At 55.1% G+C, this 22,642-nt stretch overlaps 1 protein-coding gene across 1 annotated transcript; it reads right to left on the bottom strand.

Annotated features, from left to right (window-relative positions):
* Nucleotides 1-2,598: 2,598 nt before the first annotated feature.
* Nucleotides 2,599-15,346, bottom strand: ALOX12B (arachidonate 12-lipoxygenase, 12R type). The gene is made up of 15 exons (XM_012457540.2): nt 14,927-15,346; nt 13,691-13,895; nt 10,636-10,717; nt 10,416-10,508; nt 10,190-10,312; nt 9,783-9,886; nt 9,318-9,490; nt 8,981-9,124; nt 6,967-7,170; nt 6,669-6,755; nt 6,189-6,358; nt 5,612-5,733; nt 3,676-3,776; nt 3,132-3,302; nt 2,599-2,920 (listed from the first exon to the last, which is right to left on the bottom strand). Exons 1-15 carry the CDS (start codon nt 15,071-15,073, stop codon nt 2,741-2,743), a joined length of 2,106 nt encoding a protein of 701 aa, XP_012312963.2. The 5' UTR covers nt 15,074-15,346; the 3' UTR covers nt 2,599-2,740.
* Between the last annotated feature and the right edge of the window lie 7,296 nt (nt 15,347-22,642).

Raw genomic sequence — 22,642 nt, 5'->3', positions numbered from 1 at the left:
GCCATAGAAAGGGGACACTCCCCTGGGGCCTGAGGGCTCCAAGCCTCTCACCCTTGTCTATACCCCTGCTGGTTTCTTCAACCTTCCTCCAGCCTCCTGCCCAAACACACTGCTGCTGCCTCCAAGCCCTTCCTGCTTATACTATTCATCTTTCCCAGCTGTGTGACCTTGGGCAAGTTATTTAACCTCTCTGTGCCTGTTTCTTCATCTGACAATGGAGGTAATAAGAGCACCTGTGGTATAGTTTATTATTCTTATTAAATGCAAAGCCCTAAGTACAAACACCAGTGCACAGAAAGTGCTCTCTGAGCATTAGCTATTAAAATTATTATTCACCCCAGAAAGTCACTGTGTCTCCAGGTTTTTCCATGGTACTCTTCCTCATAGGAGAATTCCTTGGGGTGTAGCCGTGGCCTCCATGCCAATGGCCAGATCCTCTTGACATCTGGCCTCCTGTGGGTTCCCAGCTCCCGCCACCAGCCTGCATAATGGCCTCCCTCCAGCACTGTGATTGATGACGGGGCCACTGCCCATTAGCCTCCAGTGGCTCCCAGTTGCTCACCACATGCAATTTTGTCTCCCCTGCAGCAGCTCAGCCCCTCTGGAATCTGCCCCGATTTCCATTCCTCCACCTCAGCACATCCTCGGCCTAGGGAGACAAGGCACCCTAATTTCTCCCTCTCTCACAATTCAAACTCTGCCCCTGCTTCAAGCCCAACTTATGTCCCACCTCCCCCTTGAAGTCCTCGGGGACTCCTCCTATGTGAACATCCGCAGCAGGCACTCTTCCTCAGCAGGGGGTCTGCATGCCCTCCTACAGCTGGGGGTGAAGGACTCTTTGGGAACCAGTGGAGGAAATGAACCAATCAAACGGTCCCAACACAGATGGGCCTGGTGTCTCATCCTTCCCTGTGGTTTGGAATCCAAATGCCTGCAGGCCAGTGAGCAGAGAAAAGCTAAGGAAGAAGAGTGGGCAGGGACTGTGGCCAGTGGGGACCTCATGTGTGTCTGATGGGGACAGTGGTGACCTAGCTATCACTGTGACCAGATCTTCAGATTTTTCAGCAGAAACCAGATGTCTTCTAATATTTAAATGTTGGCAAGTGATTCGACTTGAAAAACAAACAGAGAAACCTTGCCAGCTGATCAAATCACATCTGCAGATCAATCATGGCCCTCGGGCCTCGGTTTGCACACCCTGGTAAAGATCGCAGCCTCCCAGTTTGAAACTTGCCTCTGCAGTTCACTCTGTGGTCGGCCACCTTCCTTCCTTGGCCTCAGTTTCCTCTTTTGTAAGCAGCTGGTCTCAGTGGCCCCTTCCAACCCACACCCCTGTGCAGTGTTGGCTCCCAAGTGTTAGTCACCATGTGTTCCCAAATCCCCAGCTTTGGGACCGATATTGTTAACATCTACTACGCGGATGACACACGGTGAACAGGGACTCAGAGCTCCAGGCCTGGGTCACGGAGATCTTCCGGGAGGGTTTTCCAAGCCGAATGCTCTCAGGGGATGTGTCCACTGCCCCAGGGCAGCAGCCCCTTGGGTCTCAGCTCTGTTCTCTCTACCCTACTCCCATCTAAGGGTCCCCTCCACCCTGGGCCACTGTGCTGTGTTCATTGGTGTTTGACCACGATCATCTTCACCTGCTCAGCCCAACATGCTACCATCAACAGTGGCCAGGTGAGCCAGTGCCAGACCCAGGGGACAAGAAGGATCACGAGAGGAGCAGACCTAGCAGCACTGGCAGCTCTGTACCGAGTTCACGGGGTCAGTCTGAATTCAGTGCCTGGATGCCCAATATTCCTACTACCATGTGGCTTGCCCTGCCCACCGCCAAGAGCCAGACAGAACTAGCAGGCCCACTCCCTGAGGTCAATGCCACATGCCACGCCCTGGTGCTCCTCTGAGGGGGCCAGCAATGAAACCAAGGACACTATAAGCAAGGCCCAGGTGTGGGTGGCTGGGGCCTCAGCTTCTAGAAGAGTGGGTACGATGGCTACTAGGAGGGCGCACTTAGCTTAGCAGGCTGAGCTCCTAGGTGGCAGGGCTTGCAGCCACTAGGTTTGCCGGTTGGGGTGGTGTGGATTCCTAGTAGGTGGAGCTTAGAGTGGTCTGGGCTTCAGAGTGAGCTGGGCTTGGGGTGGTCTGTGTTTCTTGTGGCCCACAGTCTTTTGTCTAGGTGGGGTGGTTTATGTCTCAAGTTGGATGGTTCTGGAGTGGTCCAGGACCCCTGGGTGGGCTGGGACTGGGTGGACTAAGTCTCCAGGTAGGGAGAGTTAAAATAGAACAGAATCGCTGTGGGCTGAAAATGCAGCCGGCGGAGGTCCCAGCCTTTCCTCCCGCCGGCCTGGACACCTACCCAGAGGAGGCCCCGCGACGGAGCATCGCCGCCTTCTAGAGTCGCCTGGCCCAGATCTCTGGGGACGTTCTGGAGTGGAACCAGGGCCTGGCGCTGCCCTACTCCTACCTGGACCCCGCAACTGCGGAGAACGGGCGGTGAGAGCACGTGGCGTGCACAGCCTGCATCGCACCCTGCGGCGCCAGCCCTACCGCCAGCGCTCCAGTAACTTGCCGTGCGCACTCACAGATAGACCCAGGGAAAGGAAAGATTTTTTTGTTTTGTGGGGTTTTTTTTTGTTTTTGTTTGTTTTTTGCGGGTATTTTGGTTTTTTCGTTTTTTGTAGTTATTTTGAAAATAGGAGGGCACAGAATGGGGAGAGGCGAGACGGGAAGGGCGCTCCTAAATGGAAATACTGTTCTCAATCAGCAGCGGGTCCAGGTAGTAGTAGGGGATGGGGAGGCACTTGTTGCGCTGGCGGATGGCGTTCGAGATCTGGTTCAGACGCTGGCGGAACGCCTCTATGCTCCTCCGCGGGGCCTCCTCCACGAAGTGGATGTCCGGGAAGTGGCCCAGGGGGCGCTGCGGGCAGAGAGCTCGGCGGCTGGGACCAGAGCCGGCCAGCACCCCCTCCTCCTGCTGGTGGCCCTGGTCCCTCCACCCTTTAGCTTCAGTGGCCTCTCACTCCGTGCTCCCCTCTTGACCCCACCCCCCCCCCGCAGTTATCCTGCCCTCTCCCTCCCCAGCTCCTGGCCCTCTCCCTGTGCTCAGAGTCCCCCACCCCATCTCGCACCCTGTCATCAGGCTCCCGGCTGAGCGTCCAGAGCACCAGCAGCGTGATGCACGTGGTCTTCACGTCCGGCAACGTGTCCAGGAAGGTCTCCAGAGTGGTCAGCCCCTTCGCCTGCATCGGTGGATTCCGCATGGATGCTGGGAAGTTGGGCATCCAAGCGGTGAACTCCATCTGGAGATAGGGTAGAGGCGGGGGTCTGGGTGGAAGAGCACCCCAGGAGTTTCCTTCTGCCAGGCCCTCACCACCCGCCCTCCTGTCGCTGCCTTGGACTCCCTGCCCTTGGTGCTGAGGCTGAGCTGGGTTGGTTAGACTGGGGCTGGGGCTGGGTGTGGGGCTGGGGTTTCCTTGAGATGAGGCCAGGGGCTGGGGCTGAGAGTTGGGTCTGAGGCTCGGTTTCCGTTGGGACTGGAGTTGAAGCTGCGCCTCGGGCTGAGACAAGTTGAGACTGGACCAGGGATTATGGCTGAGGCTGGGTTTGAGATTGGGGCACGGACTAGGAGGTCGGGATCTGGGGCTGGGCCTGGGCTGGCGAGAGCACCGGTACCTGGCCTGTGTTGACAGCAGCGTGCTTGGCAGAGCAGGTGTAGATGACTATGGTGACATATCGGATCAGCTCAGGCACGGTTCGCAGGCACGTGGGGAAGCCTGACAGGCGCGGGGAAGGCCAGGCGGTGTCAGTCCTGCCCTGGCCCTGGCTGCCCGGCAGAGGGCGCCACCATGCCCCACTCTCCTCGTTTTGCAAAAGCTCCAAGCTGCGGCATTCCTACCCTCATGGTGCCTGCGTGACCCTCCTGTGGCTGCAACCCCATCGCCCCTAATCCAGATCATAAGGCTGTGGACGGAGGGTGGCAGGCCCCGGCCAGAAGTACTCCAGGGCTGCTCCTGGCCCCTGCCTAACGTGTGGCCCTCAGATCTCTCTGTTTCCCTGGGGGTACCTCTCTGGTCCGAGGTCAGGGGCTGTTGGGAGAGGCAGGAGCCTTTCTTCCGTTCCTCAGTTTCTTCGGAAGAGTCCTGCCCTGAATCAATCCAGCCCACACCATCCACTCCCTCCCATCACTGCCTTTGGGACTCTGCCCACTCCAGATGGATTTCTCCATCTCACCTCTCTTGCCTACCAAGCTGCTGGTTTCTCTTTCCTGTTGCCCCACGTGAACCTCAGGTTGCTTCTCTTTCCTATTTGTACTGTGTGTCCTGGTTGCCATGGTGATCTCAGGTTCCAAAAGTCCCACATATTCAAACCAGATCCATCATCTTCCTCCCTAACTTCTCCTTTCAGCCCCCAGCTCAACAGATGACATACATCACTTATCCAGTTGCAAAAGCCCAAAACCCAGAGTCGCCCTCGGCCCCTCCCACCCCTCACCTGCCCCTCACCGCCAAACCCAAACCGTCACCCAGTCCCATCATTTCTAGCCCTGGAATTCTCTGTGGTGTCCCCACAGTCCTCGTCCTAGTCAGGTCCCCAGTCTTCCCTCCTGGACACCACAACAGCTTCCCTAACTGTTTGCTGGCTGCCAGCGCAGCCTGATATTCTGGCATACAAGTCTGATCTTGTAAAACCCTCGATGGCTCCCTCTGGCCCTTAACCAAGCCTGGCCGCTGCTCACAGCCTCAGCCTGAGCCCACTGGGAACCTCCTCCCCTCCCACCCTAAGCTCCAGTTGCAGAGAACCTGACTGCAGTAAGCAGCTCTCAGAACTCCCTATGCTCTCCAGCTTTCTCGACTTTCCACGTGCTGCTCCCATGCAGAACTCTCCATCCCCATTCTCTGTCATCTCAAGGCTAGCCTCTCATCCTGCAGATCTTAGCTAGATGTTAGCCAAGAAGTGAGATCTCAGCTAGATCTTAGCTTGCTCCTTCTGCCCTATCTTCTCTCCACTACCCTATCCCAAGAGGGGTTAGTCACCTTCCCTGGGCTTGCCCACAACTTACTTTAGGGAAATACCTGCCACCCTAGACTGTGAACTCCTTGAGGGCAGGCATCTTCACCGCCTGTCCTGTTCCCTTTTGCCTCCTCAGTAACCGGCACAGTGTTGGGTTGTGGAGGCTCACTGGATATTTGCCGGATGTGTACCCAGGCGGCGGGACCTCACCCCTCTCCTGGAGCTGCCAGCTCCCCCCTGCCAGCTCCCTGGCCTCCCACCCTTTCCTGTTGGAGCTCACACCCCATTTCACAATCCAAAAAGATTTGTTTCTGAGGTGGAGCTGGGACCCCTCCAGGTCTCTGCAGGGATGACCCACAGCCCTTAATCTCAGACAGGGACCCATGGCCAGCCATGTTTTCTTCCCCACCCTCTCTGAGGTGCCACTGCCCCAGAGGCCAGAGAAGAGCCCTGCCAAAATCCCAGGGCAGCAATTTGGTCTCCTTTAGTCTACAGTAAAATATGTGCTGATCCAGCCCAGGAGGGCCCTAGCCAACCTGCCTGGGGGCTGCCTCTCAGCCCCAGCTCCCCCCGGTTGCCCATATGCCCAGGCCCATACCTGAGCTCTCACGCCCTAGAAGGCACTCCTTAAATATCTCCTGCACCCAGCACTGCAATTCTGGGTCACCTTCCACGGCTGCATCACACGGGTAATAATAGGTGATCATCTCCGTCACATACCTGACCAGGGGACAGGGCCTCAGTTTGGATCCTCCCCTCCCACTCCTCAGCCAGGCTTCTCCCACCTCCCCCAGGGTGCCCTGGCCTCGGTTGGCCCCAGAGCTGCCCCAGGCCTGTGGGAGGGCAAGTCCTGTAGGGCAGAAGTGGAGAGGGTGGCTTGGCAAGACCAGAACACACCCAGAGCACTCCCTTATAAGGGCTGGGCAAAGCCTACAGGCAGCTCAGATCCCAGAAGGGGTCTGGGCAGCAGAGGTGGGCTGGGGACCCAAGCAACAAAGGGGCCCGCTGGGCTGAGTGTGCAGGTGTAATGGACACACAGCTCCCAGGCCCCTTCCCCAAGGACAAGCCTATGGATGACACCAGACCCATACTCAGGTCCCCAGAAGCTCCCTACACCCTCTCCAACAACCCAGGGTGTCCACCCTGAGGGCCACCCACTGGTGTCCCGAGCTCACCTCTCCAGCGCATTCCACACTGCCAAGCTGTCATCGCGGTAGTAATATCCAGGCAGGTCCTGGACCCCACGCTCCACAAAGTCATTGGGGAGGTAGAGGCTGTCATAGGTGAGCTCCGACAGAGCTCGCACCATCACCCCAGCGAAGCCCTCCACTCCCAGAGACATGCCCTGTGAGGGAGGAGGCAGATACTGGAGCCGGACGGGCATCCCTGGCACCCCCCTCAGGTCTTCTAGGATTCCAATAAGTGCCCCGTCATCCCCAAGCCAGCCAACCCCACCTCCAGGAACTCTCCTGCTCCGGGGCAGCACCCCAGCCCTGCCCTGCTCCTTTCTAGACAGGAGAACCCACTTCATCCAGTTCCCTCCCTCCATGCCCCCTCACAATGACCCAAAGGCAAGTGAAAGGTCCTGGTTTTTGTCCATCTGCAAAGGCCAGAGGAAAGCAAGTGTCTCGTTGGGGATGGGGGCGGAGTCTTACCTTGGCAGAGAGCCCCCCCTCATTGAGGAGAACAGCCCGGCCAATGCTGTTGATCTGGACAGTGTATCGGGTATGGGGGATGAGGAGCTGTGGGAAGGGAGGATGAAGAGAGAGGGCTGCAGTGGCGCCCAAAGGAGCTGAACACCCCACTTCCGCAACATCAGACCTGCTCACTCTGGGAAGTCCCCACGCCAAGCCCTCTCTGACTAGAGTCTGACTGCTCAGTGGGCTGGGGGCCTTTCTGAGGCCAGGTGAGGGCCATGATGCCTGGGGGAGGCCCCTCCCCCCAAGCCCATACCTTGTAGAGGGGGTGGCACATGGGCAGATTCCTCAGCATGGCCAGGCAGAAGGCCTCGGCAATGAGGTGGGTCTCCAGCAGGTGGGCGATGGCCTCGTGGCTGTAGAACTCCGCATAGCGCACCCACGTCTTGGCAAGCAGCCAGTCCCACTCAGAATCGCTGGGCAGGAAGATGGGGCAATCCGGCCCAGGGGTTTGGCTGAGCTAGGGGTGGTGAAAGAGGGAGGGTTTGGTGAGGGCAGGACCCACACACAGAAAGGCCCCACTGCAGGGAGGAGGCGGAAGAGAGTCTGAGAAGGTGAAAACCCTCCCACACTCCAGTCCCACTGGTCCCCTGAGTACCCCTGGCCCTTTCTTCCCTCCCCACATTTGATCTTGCTGTTCCCTCTGCCTGACTTCAGTACCTTCCCCTTGTCCCAGTCTCTACCTGGCAGCTCCCACTTATTCTTCCAGAACCATCTCACAAGCTGCCTCCTCTGGCAAGCCTTCCTTACTCCAACCCCACCTCCACCAAACTCAGGTGTGCAGGTTGCACACTGCACAAGGGTTCCCAGCCCCTCAAGGGGCAGGCAGATCACTGAAATCAGCCTACACTCTTACGCTAAGGAACCAGGACCATCAGGCTCTGGGGCTCTGGCCCATCCACCCAGAGGGAGCCTCTTTCTAACTTGTACATGACCCTTGGGGGACACCTGGGAAGGAAGCACCTAGTTCCTTCCTCTGCCAGACCAGATGCCCAAGGCAGCAGCTAGGTCTAATTAGCTCAGTATTTCCAGTAGGGACCTGGCCCCCTTCAGGGGTTGGTTTTCCAAGTGGATGGATAGATGAAGTCAAAGAGATGGGCACACTCCACAGACACACATACATGCTCACACTCACAGATGCACACACATAGGGTATACAAGTGCAGTCAGCCCTCCATATCCATGGGCTCCACACCGTGGATTCCACCACAACAGATGGAAAATACTCTGGGGAAATAAACTGTCTCTACTGAACATGTGCAGAGTTTTCCCCCTAAACAATACAGTATGACAACTACACATAGCATTTACATTGTATTATATTGGGTACTATAAGTAATCTAGAGAGGTTTTATTTTATTTTATTTTATTGAGACAGGATCTCATTCTGTCGCTCAGGCTGAAGTGCAGTGGCATGACTTCAGCTAACTGCAACCTCGGCCTCCTGGGTTCAAACGATTCTCCTGCCTTAGCCTCCCGAATAGCTGAGACCACAGGCACTCCCCACCACCCCTGGCTAATTTTTGTAGTTTTAGTAAAGATAGGGTCTCCCCATGTTGGCCAGGTCTAGAACTCCTGACCTCAAGTAATCCGCCTACCTCAGCCTCCCAAAGTGCTGGGATTAACAGGCATGAGCCACCGCACCCAGCTTAGAGAGGATTTAAAATACACACGAGGGCCGGTGGAGGTGGCTCACGCCTGTAGTCCCAGCACTTTGGGAGGCTGAGGTGGGAGCATCGCTTGAGCCCAGGAGTGCAAGATGGAAGAAAGCGTAGCGTTCCTTGTGTACACGCAGCAGCAAGAGCTCACCCAGCTCCGCTGAGCAGAGCACCTTGTACTTCTGTACCTGAGGGGACCAAGATAGCAAGTAGGTGAGAGGCGGGAAACTGCCAAGGCGGTCCTTGCACCTTGCAAAGTACATCTACACCTAAGCCTATTCGGACACACAAACCTGAGCTGCTGCCAGCCCACACCGGGCTTTTCTATGAATTAAAAAACGGTGCCCGGGTTGGGCGCGGTGGCTCACGCCTGTAACCCCAATACACAAGAAGATGTGTGTAAGTTATATGTAAATACTGGAACATTTTATATAAGAAACTTGAGTATCTGCAGATTTTGGCATGGGTGGGTGTCCTGGAACCCATCTCTCAAGGATACCGAGAGACGGCTGAATACACACAGGTCCACACGCTCACAGAAGCGCGCGCACACTCGGAGGAACATTTGCCCACACAGAGGCTCGGCGGCAGCGCCGCCTGCGGCTCAGGCACCTGGATGGCGATGGGCATCATCTTGCTCTCGGGTCCGAAGTGCAGCAGGCAGAGGGGGGCGCAGTGGTGCTGCTTCCGGCCGCTGAGCTCGACGGTGGGGAAGCCCTCCATGATGCGGTAGTCGGCCAGGTAAATGTTCCCCTTCTGGAGGGGAGCCGCTGTGGGTGGCTAGTAGGTACCCACACGGGGCGCCCAGGGGCAGGGGTGGGACGGGAAAGCGGGGTGCGGGGTGCGGGTGTGGCTGGGACTGGCGCAGGCGCCGGAGGTGGGGAGAGACCGGGATGCCCGCGAGGGAGGCCGGGAGGCGGGCCGGGGTTTCCGCCTGAGAGGGCCTCACCTCCAGCTCCGCTTGCAAGCACGTTCCCTCGCCCAGGAACGGGGCCACCATGTCGTCTGTGACGGGGAACTTGTCTGGGATCCGCGTGCAGCGGCGGATCAGGCCTGGGTTGACGCCGTTGAGGTACTGGTACCCAAAGAAGGTGTCCTCGGCCCAGTGCTCTGCCACGTACTCTGTGGGGACGTAACGAGGGCGTCACAAGGCGGCCCGGCCCCCCTCGGGGACGGAGAGGCATGGGACAGAAGAAGAGCACGGGCACCGAGAGGACTCGGGGAGGAAAAGGAATCCCCCCAGCCTCGCGCTGAACGTCCAGAGGAGCCCGGGGCGACGTTTTCCCAGAAGCCGCCAGAGGGCGCGCGCGCCTCGCTGCCTCTTGCGTCCCACTACCCCGACGTGGGGGGCCTGCCTAGCACGCCCGAGACCACCTGGCTACCCCTGCTCGATCCGGGACGCCCCATTCCGTACCGGCGACGACAGACTTCTTGCCAGGGAAAATTTTCTTAATATCCTTCAGTCTCTTCCACGAGTGTTTGCAGTCCAACAGGCCGCGGACTTTGAAAGCCAGTGCCCTAGGAGATGGGATTCCAGGGAAAGGTTGTCACCCAAGGGCCAGCTGAGGCTAGTGGCAGGGCCGCCCCACCCACTTAGGTCTCTGGGCCTCGGGGTCTGTGCATCTTAAAGTCTCTGGGTCCCAGGTCTCAAGATCTTTGCGTCTCTAGGTCTCCGGGATCATGTCTTGGGTTTTCTGGGTCTGCATGTCAGCTCCCTCTGCCTTCCTGGCCATTCCAACCTCTGGGACTGTCTTGGAGGACACCAAAGTGGGGGGAGAGGGACAGTCCTGGCAGGAGCCCTTGTCACTCACACACACTCACATGGGCCCCAGGCGGGTGAAGAAGGAGGCTGTCTTGAGGAAGGAGTAGCGGAGATTTAAGTTTAGGAACTTGGTGGCCTTAAAGTTGATAAGAATTGGAAATCCTGGAATATAGCCATTCCACCTGTGGGGAGAAGCGCATAACAGCTGGGATCCAGGGGGCAGGGAGGAGGCAGGTGCCCAGGGAGAAGCCATGGGAGGGGCCCAGCACAGCTTCAGGTCCTTACTCTGGCCGGTTTGGGTTGCGATGCCTTCGGACTGGAGGGCGGTAACTGGGAATGTGCACATAGTTGGGCAGGCCAGGAACAAAGACCCGCCAGCTGCAAGAGAAGCCGAGATGTGCCCCTGATGCCCATGCACCACCCAGGGCAGAGGGCCAGAGCCATCACTGCCCCCTACCTCCCTGGACCCCTGCAGGGCCCCAGACTCGGCCACCCGCCCCCTCACTGGTAGAAGTCCTGCTTGGCTCTGATCTCCTCTCGTCTGTGCTCCAGGAGGATGGGGAGTGAGTCGTCTGCTGTTGTTTTTCCTGTAGGGAGACCAAGGAGGCGACTCAAGGACTGACCTCTGCCCCAAGTGAGAACATTTGGTATTTGACTTTCTGGTCTGCCTTGTTTCACTTAAGATAATGACCTCCAGTTCCAACCATGTTGCTGCAAATGACATGATTTCATTTTTTCATGATTGAATAGTATTCCATTGCATACATATGACACATTTTCTTTATCCGGTCATCCATTAGGGCACTTAGAGTGATTCCGTATTTTTGCTAGTGTGAATAGTGCCGTGATAAGTAATGCATCTTTTTGATATATTGATTTCTTTTCCTTTGGGTAGATACCACTGAAATATTAATAACTGACAGTTGTTCAGCACTTACTAGGTCCCAGGTACTTTGTAGACAGTTTACTTTTTATTAATCTAAGCCTAAGAAACACCCCTGGCACCAACAGTTTCAGCTAAAGGACTGTATCACCATGCCCATTGCATAAGGAGAAACAGTCGTATTACGTGGGAAAAAGGCTGGATTTGTCCCGCAGCAGGCTGCTCCTGACCACAAACAGTTGTTAAGCCTTTTAAAACTCCCCTCAGGCCGGGTGCAGTGGCTCATGCCTGTAATCCCAGGACTTTGGGAGACTGAGGTGGGTGGATAACGAGGTCAGGAGTTCAAGACCAGCCTGATTAACATGGTGAAACCCCATCTCTACTAAAAATACAAAAATTAGCCGGGCATGGTGGCATGTGCCTGTAATCCCAGCTACTCAGGAGGCTGAGGCAGGAGAATCACATGAATCTGGGAGGCGGAGGTTGCAGTGAGCTAAGATCGCAGCACTGCACTCCAGCCTGGGGGACAGAGCAAGCCTGTGTCTCAAAAAAAAAAAAAAAAAGAAGAAGGCCGGGCGCGGTGGCTCACACCTGTAATCCTAGCACTTTGGGAGGCCAAGGTGGGTGGATCGCCTCAGGTCAGGAGTTCAAGACCAACCTGACCATCATGGTGAAACCCCATCTTTAAAAAAAAAAAAGAAAAGAAAGGAAAAACTCTGTTCAGATGTCATCTCATTGGATTCTCATATCCACCCTATGAAGTAGGTTCTGTTGTGAGCTCCATTTTACAGATGAGGGCACCGAGGCTTAGGAGAATTTGGAAATGTGCCCAGATGTCCAGCTAGTAGGTGGAAAAACTGAGACCCACATCCAGGTCCGTCCTTCTCCAGCACCCTGGCTGGTGGTCCCCAGGCTGGCCTGTGCTGCCACTGCAGCCCATCATTTCCCATCAAGGCCCTCATCTCACCCTCCTCCACCTCTCCCTCCTCCACCTGCCTCAGCTTACGTTGTATTCTGGATGAACAGTGTTCCCTGGAGTTGTGAAACCCAGAGACCCAGCTCGTTTCAATCCCCAGGGCGGGAACCTCACTCCTTTGAGGGCTCTGTGGGTGACTCAAGTCTCCCTGTCCTCCTGTTGCATGGCAATGGCTCACCCAACCCCATTCCTGCCTGGCCACCAGCATCACCCTGCCTGTCCCCTCTTCCACGTCACCCAGACCTGTCACTGTGGGAAGATGCTCAGTGTCCCCAGCAAGCCTCTCCCCTTGGCATGCCCACTGTCTCCCAGGCTTTCCTTGGCTCTCCTTTCCCCAGCTCAGGCCCTGGTCCCCACTCCAGCACAGGGCAATGAGAACTGGAAGAGAGGTAGTCAGCTGCAGGGAGGATGGGGCTTCTGGCCCTGGGTGTCCTCAGCTCTGCTTTCCCTCCCATCTGCCTCAAAGGAAGCCAACAGACACTCAAATGGTAGAATGGAGGGATAACAGAGGACAGGCCTCCAAGCCCCATGCAGTACTACAAATTAGGAAGCCGACCCCAGCCCCCCAACACAAGGGGCTCTGGCAGGGGTGGGTGCAAGGGGCTCAGCCACCCAGCTCCTGTTCTCACCAAACAACTGGAAAAACCACTGGGCAGCCTCAGCCAGCCACGACCTTGGAGAAACCCTGACAGTCTATCTGAATAATAGGGCCTCTATTGGATAGATCGTTACTGGATTAAAGGGGGTCTTTTGCTGTAACAGTGCATCCTATTAGAGAAATAAGGTGTCCTGTTTGGGATAATAGGGAACCCTTTGGAGCAACAGAACATCCCATCAGTCTAAAAAATGCTCTATTAGAAAACCAGGGCTCATGCCTGTAATCCCAGCACCTTGGGAGACCAAGGCGGGTAGATCACCTGAGGTCAGGAGTTCGAGACCAGCCTGGCTAACATGGTGAAACCTGTCTCTACTAAAAATACAAAAATTATCTGGGTGTGGTGGCACGTGCCTGTAGTCCCAGCTACTCGGGAGACTGAGGCAGGAGAATCGCTTGAACCTGGGAAGTGGAGATTGCAGTGAGCTGAGATCATGCCATTGCACTCCAGCCTGGGCAACAAGAGCGAAACTCTGTCTCAAAAAAAGAAAACCAGGGCATCATAATTATAAGACCACAGTACCATGGAGACCTGTGGAACTCAAAGGGCTTCTAAATGGGGTAGCAAGGTGCCAGTTGGAATAATGGGTCATCCTGTTATAGTAACAGAATCCTGCTGGAGTAACAGGGAGTCTTTTTGGAGTGCATATAGTTGGCATCATGAATAGGCCTCCTGTGAGAATCCTGAGCCTCTCCCTAGCATCACAGGGGTTCTTTTTAGAGTGGCTGGGGTTCTTGTAGGAGTCTGGGAGGACTGGAGAAGTAGCGGGGAGTGCACTCTGGGAATGCTGTCTGCTGCTGGATGGGGATGCTGAGGGTAGCTGCCAGGCCTCAGGCACCTCTATTCCTCCAGTGCGCAGCCTCAAGCTGAGCCCAGAGCAGCAGCACTGACTGAGGGAAATGTGTGAGCGTGGCAGGAGAGCCCAGAGTCCCTGGTGGGGCTGGCCCCCTGCTGGCTTGCTGGAAACCCAGGTGCCATGCCCAGGTAGCAGGCTGGAGTGAGGGGCCTCACGGCCATGGGATGGAGCAGGGTGATGAGGGCTTACCTGTGGCCTCCCGGAGTGACAGGGTCTCATAGCCATCCATCCACTGGTAGGCAGGGAAGTGGTAGATACGGCCGCTGGGGGCACAGATCTGCACATAGTTGCAGTACCAAGGGTCTTTGGGGAAGAAGGAGTAGCGCTCTTTGTGCAAGCGGATGACGATGAGTTCCCCCAGGTCCTGCGGGCACTGCACGGTGTACTGGTCCACCTAGGCAGGATGCAGGGCTGGCTGAGTGGGCAGGTTTCTACCTGGCTCCCAGGCTGCCCACCCCATCGGCCCCTCACCCAGGCCCTGCTCATGCTGTGCAATGCTCACCTCCCTGGACTGATGGAGAGGCAGGATATTGACCTGATTGTTGAGCTTCCTTCTGACTCCTCCAGCTTGGGGGTCTCATACTGGGTCCCTCTAACCGAGGCCGCCTGTGTAGGACTCCAGCCCCTCCCTCTCTCCATCCCCAGCTCCTGTCTTCTCCCATCCCCTCTCCAGGCACCCGAGGTTGCAGGAATCCTTCAGACCCCTGGGAACTTGGCTACCACGCTACAGTTTTTGAGTGGGGAGAGGTGGTGGTCCAGCCAGCCCCTTCTCCCATTCATCAGTGAAGATGCAGATATTCAGAATGGCCACATAGATAGAGTGATCTATTAAGGTCACATAGCAGCAGGTGGCTGGGCCTGACTCAAAATCACGTCTGAGGGCCTACAGAGCATGCCTTCCACGAGACAGGCTGGTTTGATGCCATTTTAAGTCACAGAGACTCCAATGCAAACATGAAACAGTTATGATGCAACTGAACTTAGGAAGATTGAGTAAGAATGGAAGAGAGACGGATGAGGGAGGGGGGAAAAGACAGAAGAAAGGGGAGGAGAGCGAAAACAGGTGGAAAGGATTGAGAGAAGAGGAATGAAGGATGGGCAGAGACAGGGAGAGAGGGCTGAGGGAGAGGGAGAGAGAAGAAAAGACAGGGAGGGAGGTGAGGAATGGCTGAAAGGGATAGTGAGGGAGCAGGATGGAAAAGGATGGCGCAGAGACCTGGGATGCGTGTGAGGGGCTGGGAGCCAGTTCTGGGCAAGGTGTCTAGAGCCACCCTGGGAGCCCACTGCCTTCAGAGCAGTGCCTCCGCTCTCCAGCCTCTTCTGACCAAGTTCAGCTCACCTGGTTCCCCCTGTGCACCTCCAGCCCTCTCAGGCCACACACACACACACACACACACACACACACACACACACACACGCACTTACCGCCCCAGTTGCAAAGTCTCTCCCAAAGTGGTTCAACAGCTGCTTATGGCTCTCTCCTTGGGTCCCCACAATGGTCAGTGAGATGGAGTCCAGTGTTCCTGACAGGAGGTCGGTGCCTGTGGCCACCTTGACTTTGTAGGTGGCCATGGCTGATCTTCAGGAGGCAAGAGGGACACTCAGTCCCGGACACCGTGGAGGGGCCACACAGAGACCCAAGGCAGGCAAGGGAAGCCAGGCACAGAGTGGAGTGGACAGGGCCAGCCTCCAAGGTAGAGTGGTGAGGTGGCGAGTTGGGGTGACTGGGCCTGCCGGCCAAATCCTGGAAAAGCTGCTGCCCTTGGCGGCCGGGATGCGTGCTGGGAAGGCCCGGGCGGGGCCCAGCTGGTGGCAAGTGGCAGGTTTCTGGGCTCTGAGCCCTCTGGGAGCTGGCGGGGAGGAAAAGCAGGCAGGGCACTGGGCCTGCCTCTGAAAGGGCGGATGGAAGACGCCGTGGATGAAGGCGCCTTCAGGGTGGGGGAGCCAGTCCAGCCTGAGCCAGGGCCCCAGGGAAGTTGGGGGAAGGGGTAGGGTGGGGCCCCCAGATCTTTATCAGACTAATAAGCTCTTTCCTCCTGCCAGTCCCCATTGACTGCAGTGCTGGGAACCCCTGCTAAGCAGGGCCCTGGGCAGTGTGACCTGCATTGGTTCTGAGGCTCCTGGTAGGCGGGGGAGAGAAGCGGGGAGGGGCACTAACTTGCTGCCCAGCCGGCCGCCTGCCTGGCCATTCCTCACTGGGAATGGGGCAGGTCGTGGTGGCAGTGAGAAAGCTGGCCCATCCTTCTGCCTCAGGGCCCAGAGTCCGTGACAGGAAGGGTGGGAGGTGTTGAAGCTAGGGCTCTGGGACCACATGGATGCAGAGAGACCTGGAGACACTACGGGGAGGAATGATCAGGGTAGGGGGAGGAATGATCAGGGTAGGAGGAGATTTGTTGCTTCCTGTGGGGCCAGATCCACTGGGGAGGGATTGGAGTTGGATACAAAATCAGAAGACAAAAGAAAATAAAAAATTAGAAGACAGAGTGAAATCTGGGGCATAAGAATTAAGTTAAATAGCTAGGTGCAGTGTCTCACGTCTGTAATCCCAGCACTTTGGGACCCAAGGCGGGCGGGTAACGAGGTCAAGAGATCGAGACCATCCTGACCAACATGGTGAAACCCCGTCTCTACTAAAAATACAAAAATTAGCCAGGCATGTAGTCCTAGCTACTCAGGAGGCTGAGGCAGGAGAATCACTTGAACTCAGAAGGCAGAGGTTGCAGTGAGCTGAGATTGTGCCACTCCACTCCAGCCTGGGTAAGAGAGCAAGACTCTATCTCAAAAAAAAAAAAAAAATGAAGTTAAATAATGGATCAATATGATCAATATTTTGTGGTATAATCATAAAATAGAATTCCACCCAGAAATTAAAAAAAAAAAAAAAAAGGCCGGGGACGGTGGCTCACACCTGTAATCCCAGCACTTTGGGAGGCTGAGGCGGGCGGATCACAAGGTCACGAGATCGAGACCATGGTGAAACCCCGTCTCTACTAAAAAATACAAAAATTAGCTGGGCATGGTGGCGCATACCTGTGGTCCCAGCTACTCAGGAGGCTGAGGCAGGAGAATTGCTTGAACCCGGGAGGCAGAGGTTGCAGTGAGCCAAGATTGCGCCATTGCACTCCAGCCTGGCGCCTGGCAACAGAGCAAGACTCTGTCTCAAAAAAACAAAAAAATTAACTGCAATGCAGATGAATCTCACAAAGGTTATATTGAGTGAAAAGACCTGGACATTAAAGAGGACACGTTCTGTTATTCCATTGATAGGAACTTCCAGAACCAGCAAAACTGAGCCATCCTTAGACAAGCCCCACTGGCAAGTATCTGGCAGAGAAGGAAGCCATATAGGCTGCTGGAAGTGTTCTTATCTTGATCTGAGGGGCTTATAGGGCACTTAGTTTTATAAAGTACATATCCTCACTTCCCTGCCCAAAAAAGAATGAAGCTAGGAAGAGGGCCAGAGTCCGGGCTGGGCTCCAGTGGAACTGGGTTTGCTGGGAACCAGGTCATTCATTCCTTCCCTCCCTCTCGCAGATGTGTAGTGAGCATGGTGCCCGGCGTTCTAGGCACTGCAGACACAGAGAAGAAATGAAACATACATGGAGCTTGCTGAATCGCTGGGAAAGAAGTGAAAGTAACAGTAAACGATAATTTGTTCACTGCAATTTTGGATACTAAGTGCTCTGAAGAAGATAAGCCTGGAGTCGGTGGGAGGTTGGGACTGGGAACTAGTTTCTGGTAGAATCACAGAAGCCAGAGAGCCTTGGGAAAGGGAGAAGGTTTTAGGAGTAAGACGAGGAGCAATGATGAGAGAGGGCCAGAGATATACTTTCCAAAGATAGGATTTGGGACCCGGAGAGTGAGGAGGCAGGCACGTTCCTAGTCCCTTTTTCTGGTCCTGCCCTCTTTCCTTCTGCCTCCCAGGAGCAGCTTCTGTCAACCAGGAAGCACAACCCTGGTTTCCTCCCTGGTGGCGTGCTTCCATCACCATCGAAGGAAGGTCACTCAGTGCCTGGGCCAAGTTAGGGCCAGAGGGGGCTGGGATTGTGAGGGGAAGAGAAGGTTCCAGTAGGTTCCTGATTGGATGTGGAATGGGGTTAAGACTGCAATTCAGGTTCAGCTTAGGGACATGGATGTGGCTGGAGTCGGGGATTGAAATTATCTTTTCCAGACCTAAATCTGTTCATATCACCCTCTATGCCACCTCCTCCCACCCCTGATCAAACCTGGCAGTGGCTCCTCTGCCTTTGGGACAGTGACACCATCCCCTCCCATGGCGCCCAAGGTCTGACTGATTGGCTTCGCCCCTCACATTCGCCTTTGCTCTCTTCTGTCTGGGACCACGTGCCTTGCGTTCATTCATTAGCAGACACTGGCTGATCCCCTACTGTGTGTTCAGCACTGTGTCAGGTCCTGGAAATACAACGTGACCGAAGCAAACCCCTGCACTCATGGAGCTTGCCTTCAAGTGGGGAAACAGACAATATTACCTAATAACCAAATACATTAAATAATATGTTAACTAGTGATAAGTGTTGAAGAGAAAAAAGAAAACAGGGAAGGACAAAAGAAGAGGAGTTCCCGGGCGCGGTGGCTCACGCCTGTAATCCCAGCACTTTGGGAGGCCGAGGCGGGCAGATCACCTGCGGTTGGGAGTTCGAGACTAGCCTGGCCAACTTGGAGAAACTCCATCCCTACTAAAAATACAAAATTACCTGGTGTGGTGGCGCATGCCTGTAATCCCAGCTATTTGGGAGGCTGAGGCAGGAGAATCACTTGAATCTGGGAGGCAGAGGTTTTAGTGAGCTAAGATCTCGCCACTACACTCCAGCCTGGGCAACAAGAGTGAAACTTTGTCTCAAAAACAAACAAACAAACAAAAAGAGGAGCAAATTGTAGATGCAGAGTGGCCAGGGAAGGGCTCCTGGGGAAGGGGACTTTCGAGTAAAGACCTGAAGGAAGTGAAGTCAGCTCCTTGCCACCCCAGGGCCTTGGTACATGCCGTTCCCTCTCTACCTCTCCAACCTGTCGTGTTTCCTCTTCTTCCTGACCTTAGCTCAATAATTGCTTTTTTGAGGAAGGCCAAATTTCACTATACATGGCTCTCACAGCACCGTAGCTAGCGCCTTTGACTGATGTCTGTTTTCCCTAATAAGTTAGGCCGTCCACAATTGTTTTCGGTTTTCTCCCCATCTCCTGGTGTCGTACTTGGTACCTGGGAGATGCTGGAAACATAGTTGAATGGTTTAGTGATAAGGACAAGGTCAGGGCTGGGGATTGCATCGATGATGGCTTTGGAGTTATGGTGAAGATCCGAGGAGAGCTGGCTTGGGCTAAAAGTGAGAGAAGGGGCAAGGGGTGGTGTGGGGGAGAGGAAGGGGTTGGGTGGGGAGGGAGGGAGGAGAGGAGAGAAGGCTGAGAGTTATGCCCAGCCCTGGGTGGCAGGGCTGGCTGTCCTGGGTTGCAGACAGAAGCTGTCCAGCTGGATTTCCATCCTGGGCTCTCCCTCCTCAACCACCTTGATGACTCTTGGAGGATGCTGGGAGCCTGAGGATGCAAATCTTAAGATGCAAATTCCATGCAAATTATCCCAGCCTCCTGCTTTCTAGTCTTTCCCCTTTGCCCTGTGTCCCCAGGGGGCTGCTGAGGCTTAGTGAGAAGCAGGGGAGTGGAGTGGGCAAACTGAGTCATAGCCCACTACCAAGAGGTGTCCCCTACCCAAATCCCAGGGTGACCCTGGGTTTGCTTAGAGCTCCAGTCTGGAGTGGAAATTAGGTTCCTGAGGGAGATGGAGATAAAAGCAGGGATGCTGAGGATGTGAATGTGGCTGGGGTGGGGACAGAAACGGGATGAGGCATGAGGATGTAGATGGGGCACTCCCCAGCTATAACCAAAACGTAGACGCATGACTCTTGGTAGGTGCTCATTGGGCTGAAGAACTGGTTTTCCTGGACCAGGGGAGGGACCCAGCGAGCAGGAGAGGTTCCTGGGAAGGATTCACACTTGCTGGGGTGGCTCACTAGGGTCCACCCACACAGGAAGCTGTGTTCTCACTGCTGGGGCAGCCCCCATCCCAAGCCCTGCAAGGCAAGGAGCCACTAACTCCTGGGGACCCACTCTCATAAGAGAAAAAATCAAATCAAGCTCAAGCGATTTCCTCCCCCTGCTTAAAGTTCACCAGAGCTTAAAATGATGTTGTCCTTAGAAACAAATCCAAGGGCCGGGTGTGGTGGCTCACGCCTATAATCTGAGCACTTTGGGAAGCCAAGGCCGGTGGATCACGAGGTCAGGAGTTTGAGACCAGCCTGACCAACATGGTGAAACCCCATCTCAACTAACAATACAAAAATTAGCCAGATGTGGTGGCTAATGCCTGTAACCTCAGCTGCTCAGGAGGCTGAGGCAGGAGAATCACTTGAACCCAGGAGGTGGAGATTGCAGTGAGCTGAGAGATCGCACCACTGCACTCCAGCCTGAACAGTAGAGTGAGACTCTGTCTCAAAACAAACAAACAAACAAGAAACAAATCCAAGGACTTATCATAGCTACAGGACCACGCATGCCCCAACACATTTTTCCAGCCACTCTGGCCTCCTCTTTGTACCCAGAACAAAGGTCCTTCAGGATCCTTGCATTTGCCCCTCCTGGGCATGTAACACCCTTCTCCCAAGCTGTTCAAGCTGTTTCAGGAGTGGTTTTGTTTGTTTGTTTGTTTGTTTTGAGACTGTCTCACTCTTGCCCAGGCTGCAACCTCCGCCTCTCTAGCTCAAGTGATCCTCCCACCTGGCCTTGTAACTGGGACCACAGGTGTACTCTGCCTGGCTCATTTTTTGTATCTTTTTGTAGAGATGGGATTTTACCATGTTGCTGGGGCTGGTCTCAAACTCCTGAGCTCAAGCAATTTGCCCATCTCAGCCTCCCAAACTGCTGGGATTACAGGTGCGAGCCACTGTGGCCAACCCGAAGAATGTATTGTTCATATCATCCAGCGTCACCCCCTCAGAGTCTCTCCCTGACCACCCTCGTGTTTCCCCACCCTCCGTCCTCCATCATGCTACCCTGCCATTGGTTGTATCTCCAACTGCACTTGCCACCGCCTGAAAGAATCTTTATCTGTTTATTGATGCGTGTATTGTGTCTCTCCACTACCCGTAAACTGTAAAAGAAGGGGTTGTGCCTGGGGAGCTCACAGCTGCTCCCCCAAAATCTAGAACAGCCTCTAGTTAGACAAGAGCCATGAAGCAAAGCGATCCTAGGAAGGGGCTTCTCAGGTCTTCCCACTCCTGGATCTGGCTGGGGAAGGAGGCTGGTGTGCTTCGCATTGGACCGGGTGGCCTTTCAGACTGACCAAAAAGCAGTGGAGGGCAGAGTGCAAGCTGTGGGGCACTCCCGACCTCACAGGCTCCAGCAGCTTGACGTGAGCCTCCTCCCCATGTCCTGTCACCAGAGTCAGCGCAGGACGACCTAAGCAGGTGTGTCTGCCCAATAAATCTCTCTTCAAGCTGCCTTTCTGGGAAACCAGATTCCAATGATCTGCCCTGGTCCCTCCCTCTCCGGCTCGGGGGCATTTTTTAGGATAGGTATGCCTTCTAATGCTACCTTTGTGGAGGCCCAGGGAGTGTTCATCCTCTTGGGGGACAGGGTGCCTGAGTATGCCCAGCCCCTTTTTGCTGCTGCTTCCAAGCTGGGTATCAAAGGGGCCTGCATTGCGCACCCAGCCTCAGTCTCACCCCTGGTGGCCACATGGGGGCACTGCTGGGTGTTTCTTAGTCCTTAGTCCTTAGTGCAGTGAACAAAACTCGTGATTTGGGATAATTCCTTAGGTTGCAATCTGCACATGAGATATCCCCAGACACACCTCTTTATGCGCAATGATATGAGGATCCTCTTCTCCCATGATCACAGGTGCAGAAAGTGAAAATCCAACAGCCAAAGTCAGCCTAACCCACCACACACACAAGGAGCAAAGGGAGAAGGGGTTTGGTTGAACAGGGAGAAGATTCTTGAGCTGGGATGTGGTGGGACAGTTGACTGCCCCCAAATTTCAATATACCAGGGCTTTGGGATGCCAGTTGAATTGGGGAGGAAATGCGGCTAGGTGTGGAGCTCTTTGTGCAGCTGCGGTTGTACTGCAGGCACGTGTTGTTTTCTTAGATGATGGCAGCCCCAGCCAGGGCGGCCTGTGGATCCCCACTGAGCGCAGTAACGAACACTGACCATGGTCTACACCGGGACTGAGACGCACTGCAGCCCTTCAAAGCCCCAAGCCACATGAAGCTCTGGGTGAGTCACTGGTTATGCTGACGCTAAAACCACCTGACTCCTCTGCCACTGACCCCACAGGGATGGGGGGACAGTTGCCCTGTCATTGCCCAAAGACACTGTGATCTGGCCAGAGAAAGGCTATGACCAGGATTGGGTCAGGCACAGAATTTGACTCAGGTGGCAGAGGAAGGAAGGAAGGTGGACTGGATCTGAGGTCTGGGGAAGCAGAAAACTCAAGTATTGGGTGGCTGTGGATTGAGAAGACCGGGAAGACTGATTTGAGGGCTACACAGGTCTCTATGTTTAAGGACTGTGGGGCTGAAAATCAGACACCCCAGATTACCAGCCATGTGCTCAGGATCGACTATACCACAGTAACAACCCCCAAATTCCAGTGGCTTCACCTGACAAGTTTATTTCTCGCTCAGTCCATGGCTGGCCCAGGCATGGGGGCCTCTTCTCCAGTCCCTTGGACACATGAACAAGTGCCATCACAACACGTGCTTCCGGAAGGGAGAGGCAGAGAGAAGGAAATCAGGGGTCTCTGTACCGGCCTGGAGATGACCCACATCCCTTCTGCTCCCAACTCAACCAAAATTCATGTCGTGACTCCACCCATCCACAAGAGGGCCAGAGGCTGAGCCTTCCAACTCCAGGAGGAGAGCTGGATTTCGGTGGCAACACTAACAATTACCCAGACTCTGAGGCTTTACAAAATACTTACTATTCCACTTCTCAGTTGCCTGAATCCAGACTTTCCTTCACCTCCCGATGACGCTCTCTGGGAGGTGAAGGCAGGAATATATGGCTTGACTGAATGGTGGGTTGAGCCGGGACCCTTCTGTCACCAGAGTGGATAATCCATGGATTACTGTC

The sequence above is a fragment of the Aotus nancymaae genome, unplaced genomic scaffold (assembly GCF_030222135.1).
Source record: "Aotus nancymaae isolate 86718 unplaced genomic scaffold, 86718_ANA_hifiasm-v0.15.2.pri h1tg000018l, whole genome shotgun sequence".
Lineage (NCBI taxonomy): Eukaryota > Metazoa > Chordata > Mammalia > Primates > Aotidae > Aotus > Aotus nancymaae.
This window is presented reverse-complemented; position numbering and strand designations above follow the sequence as displayed.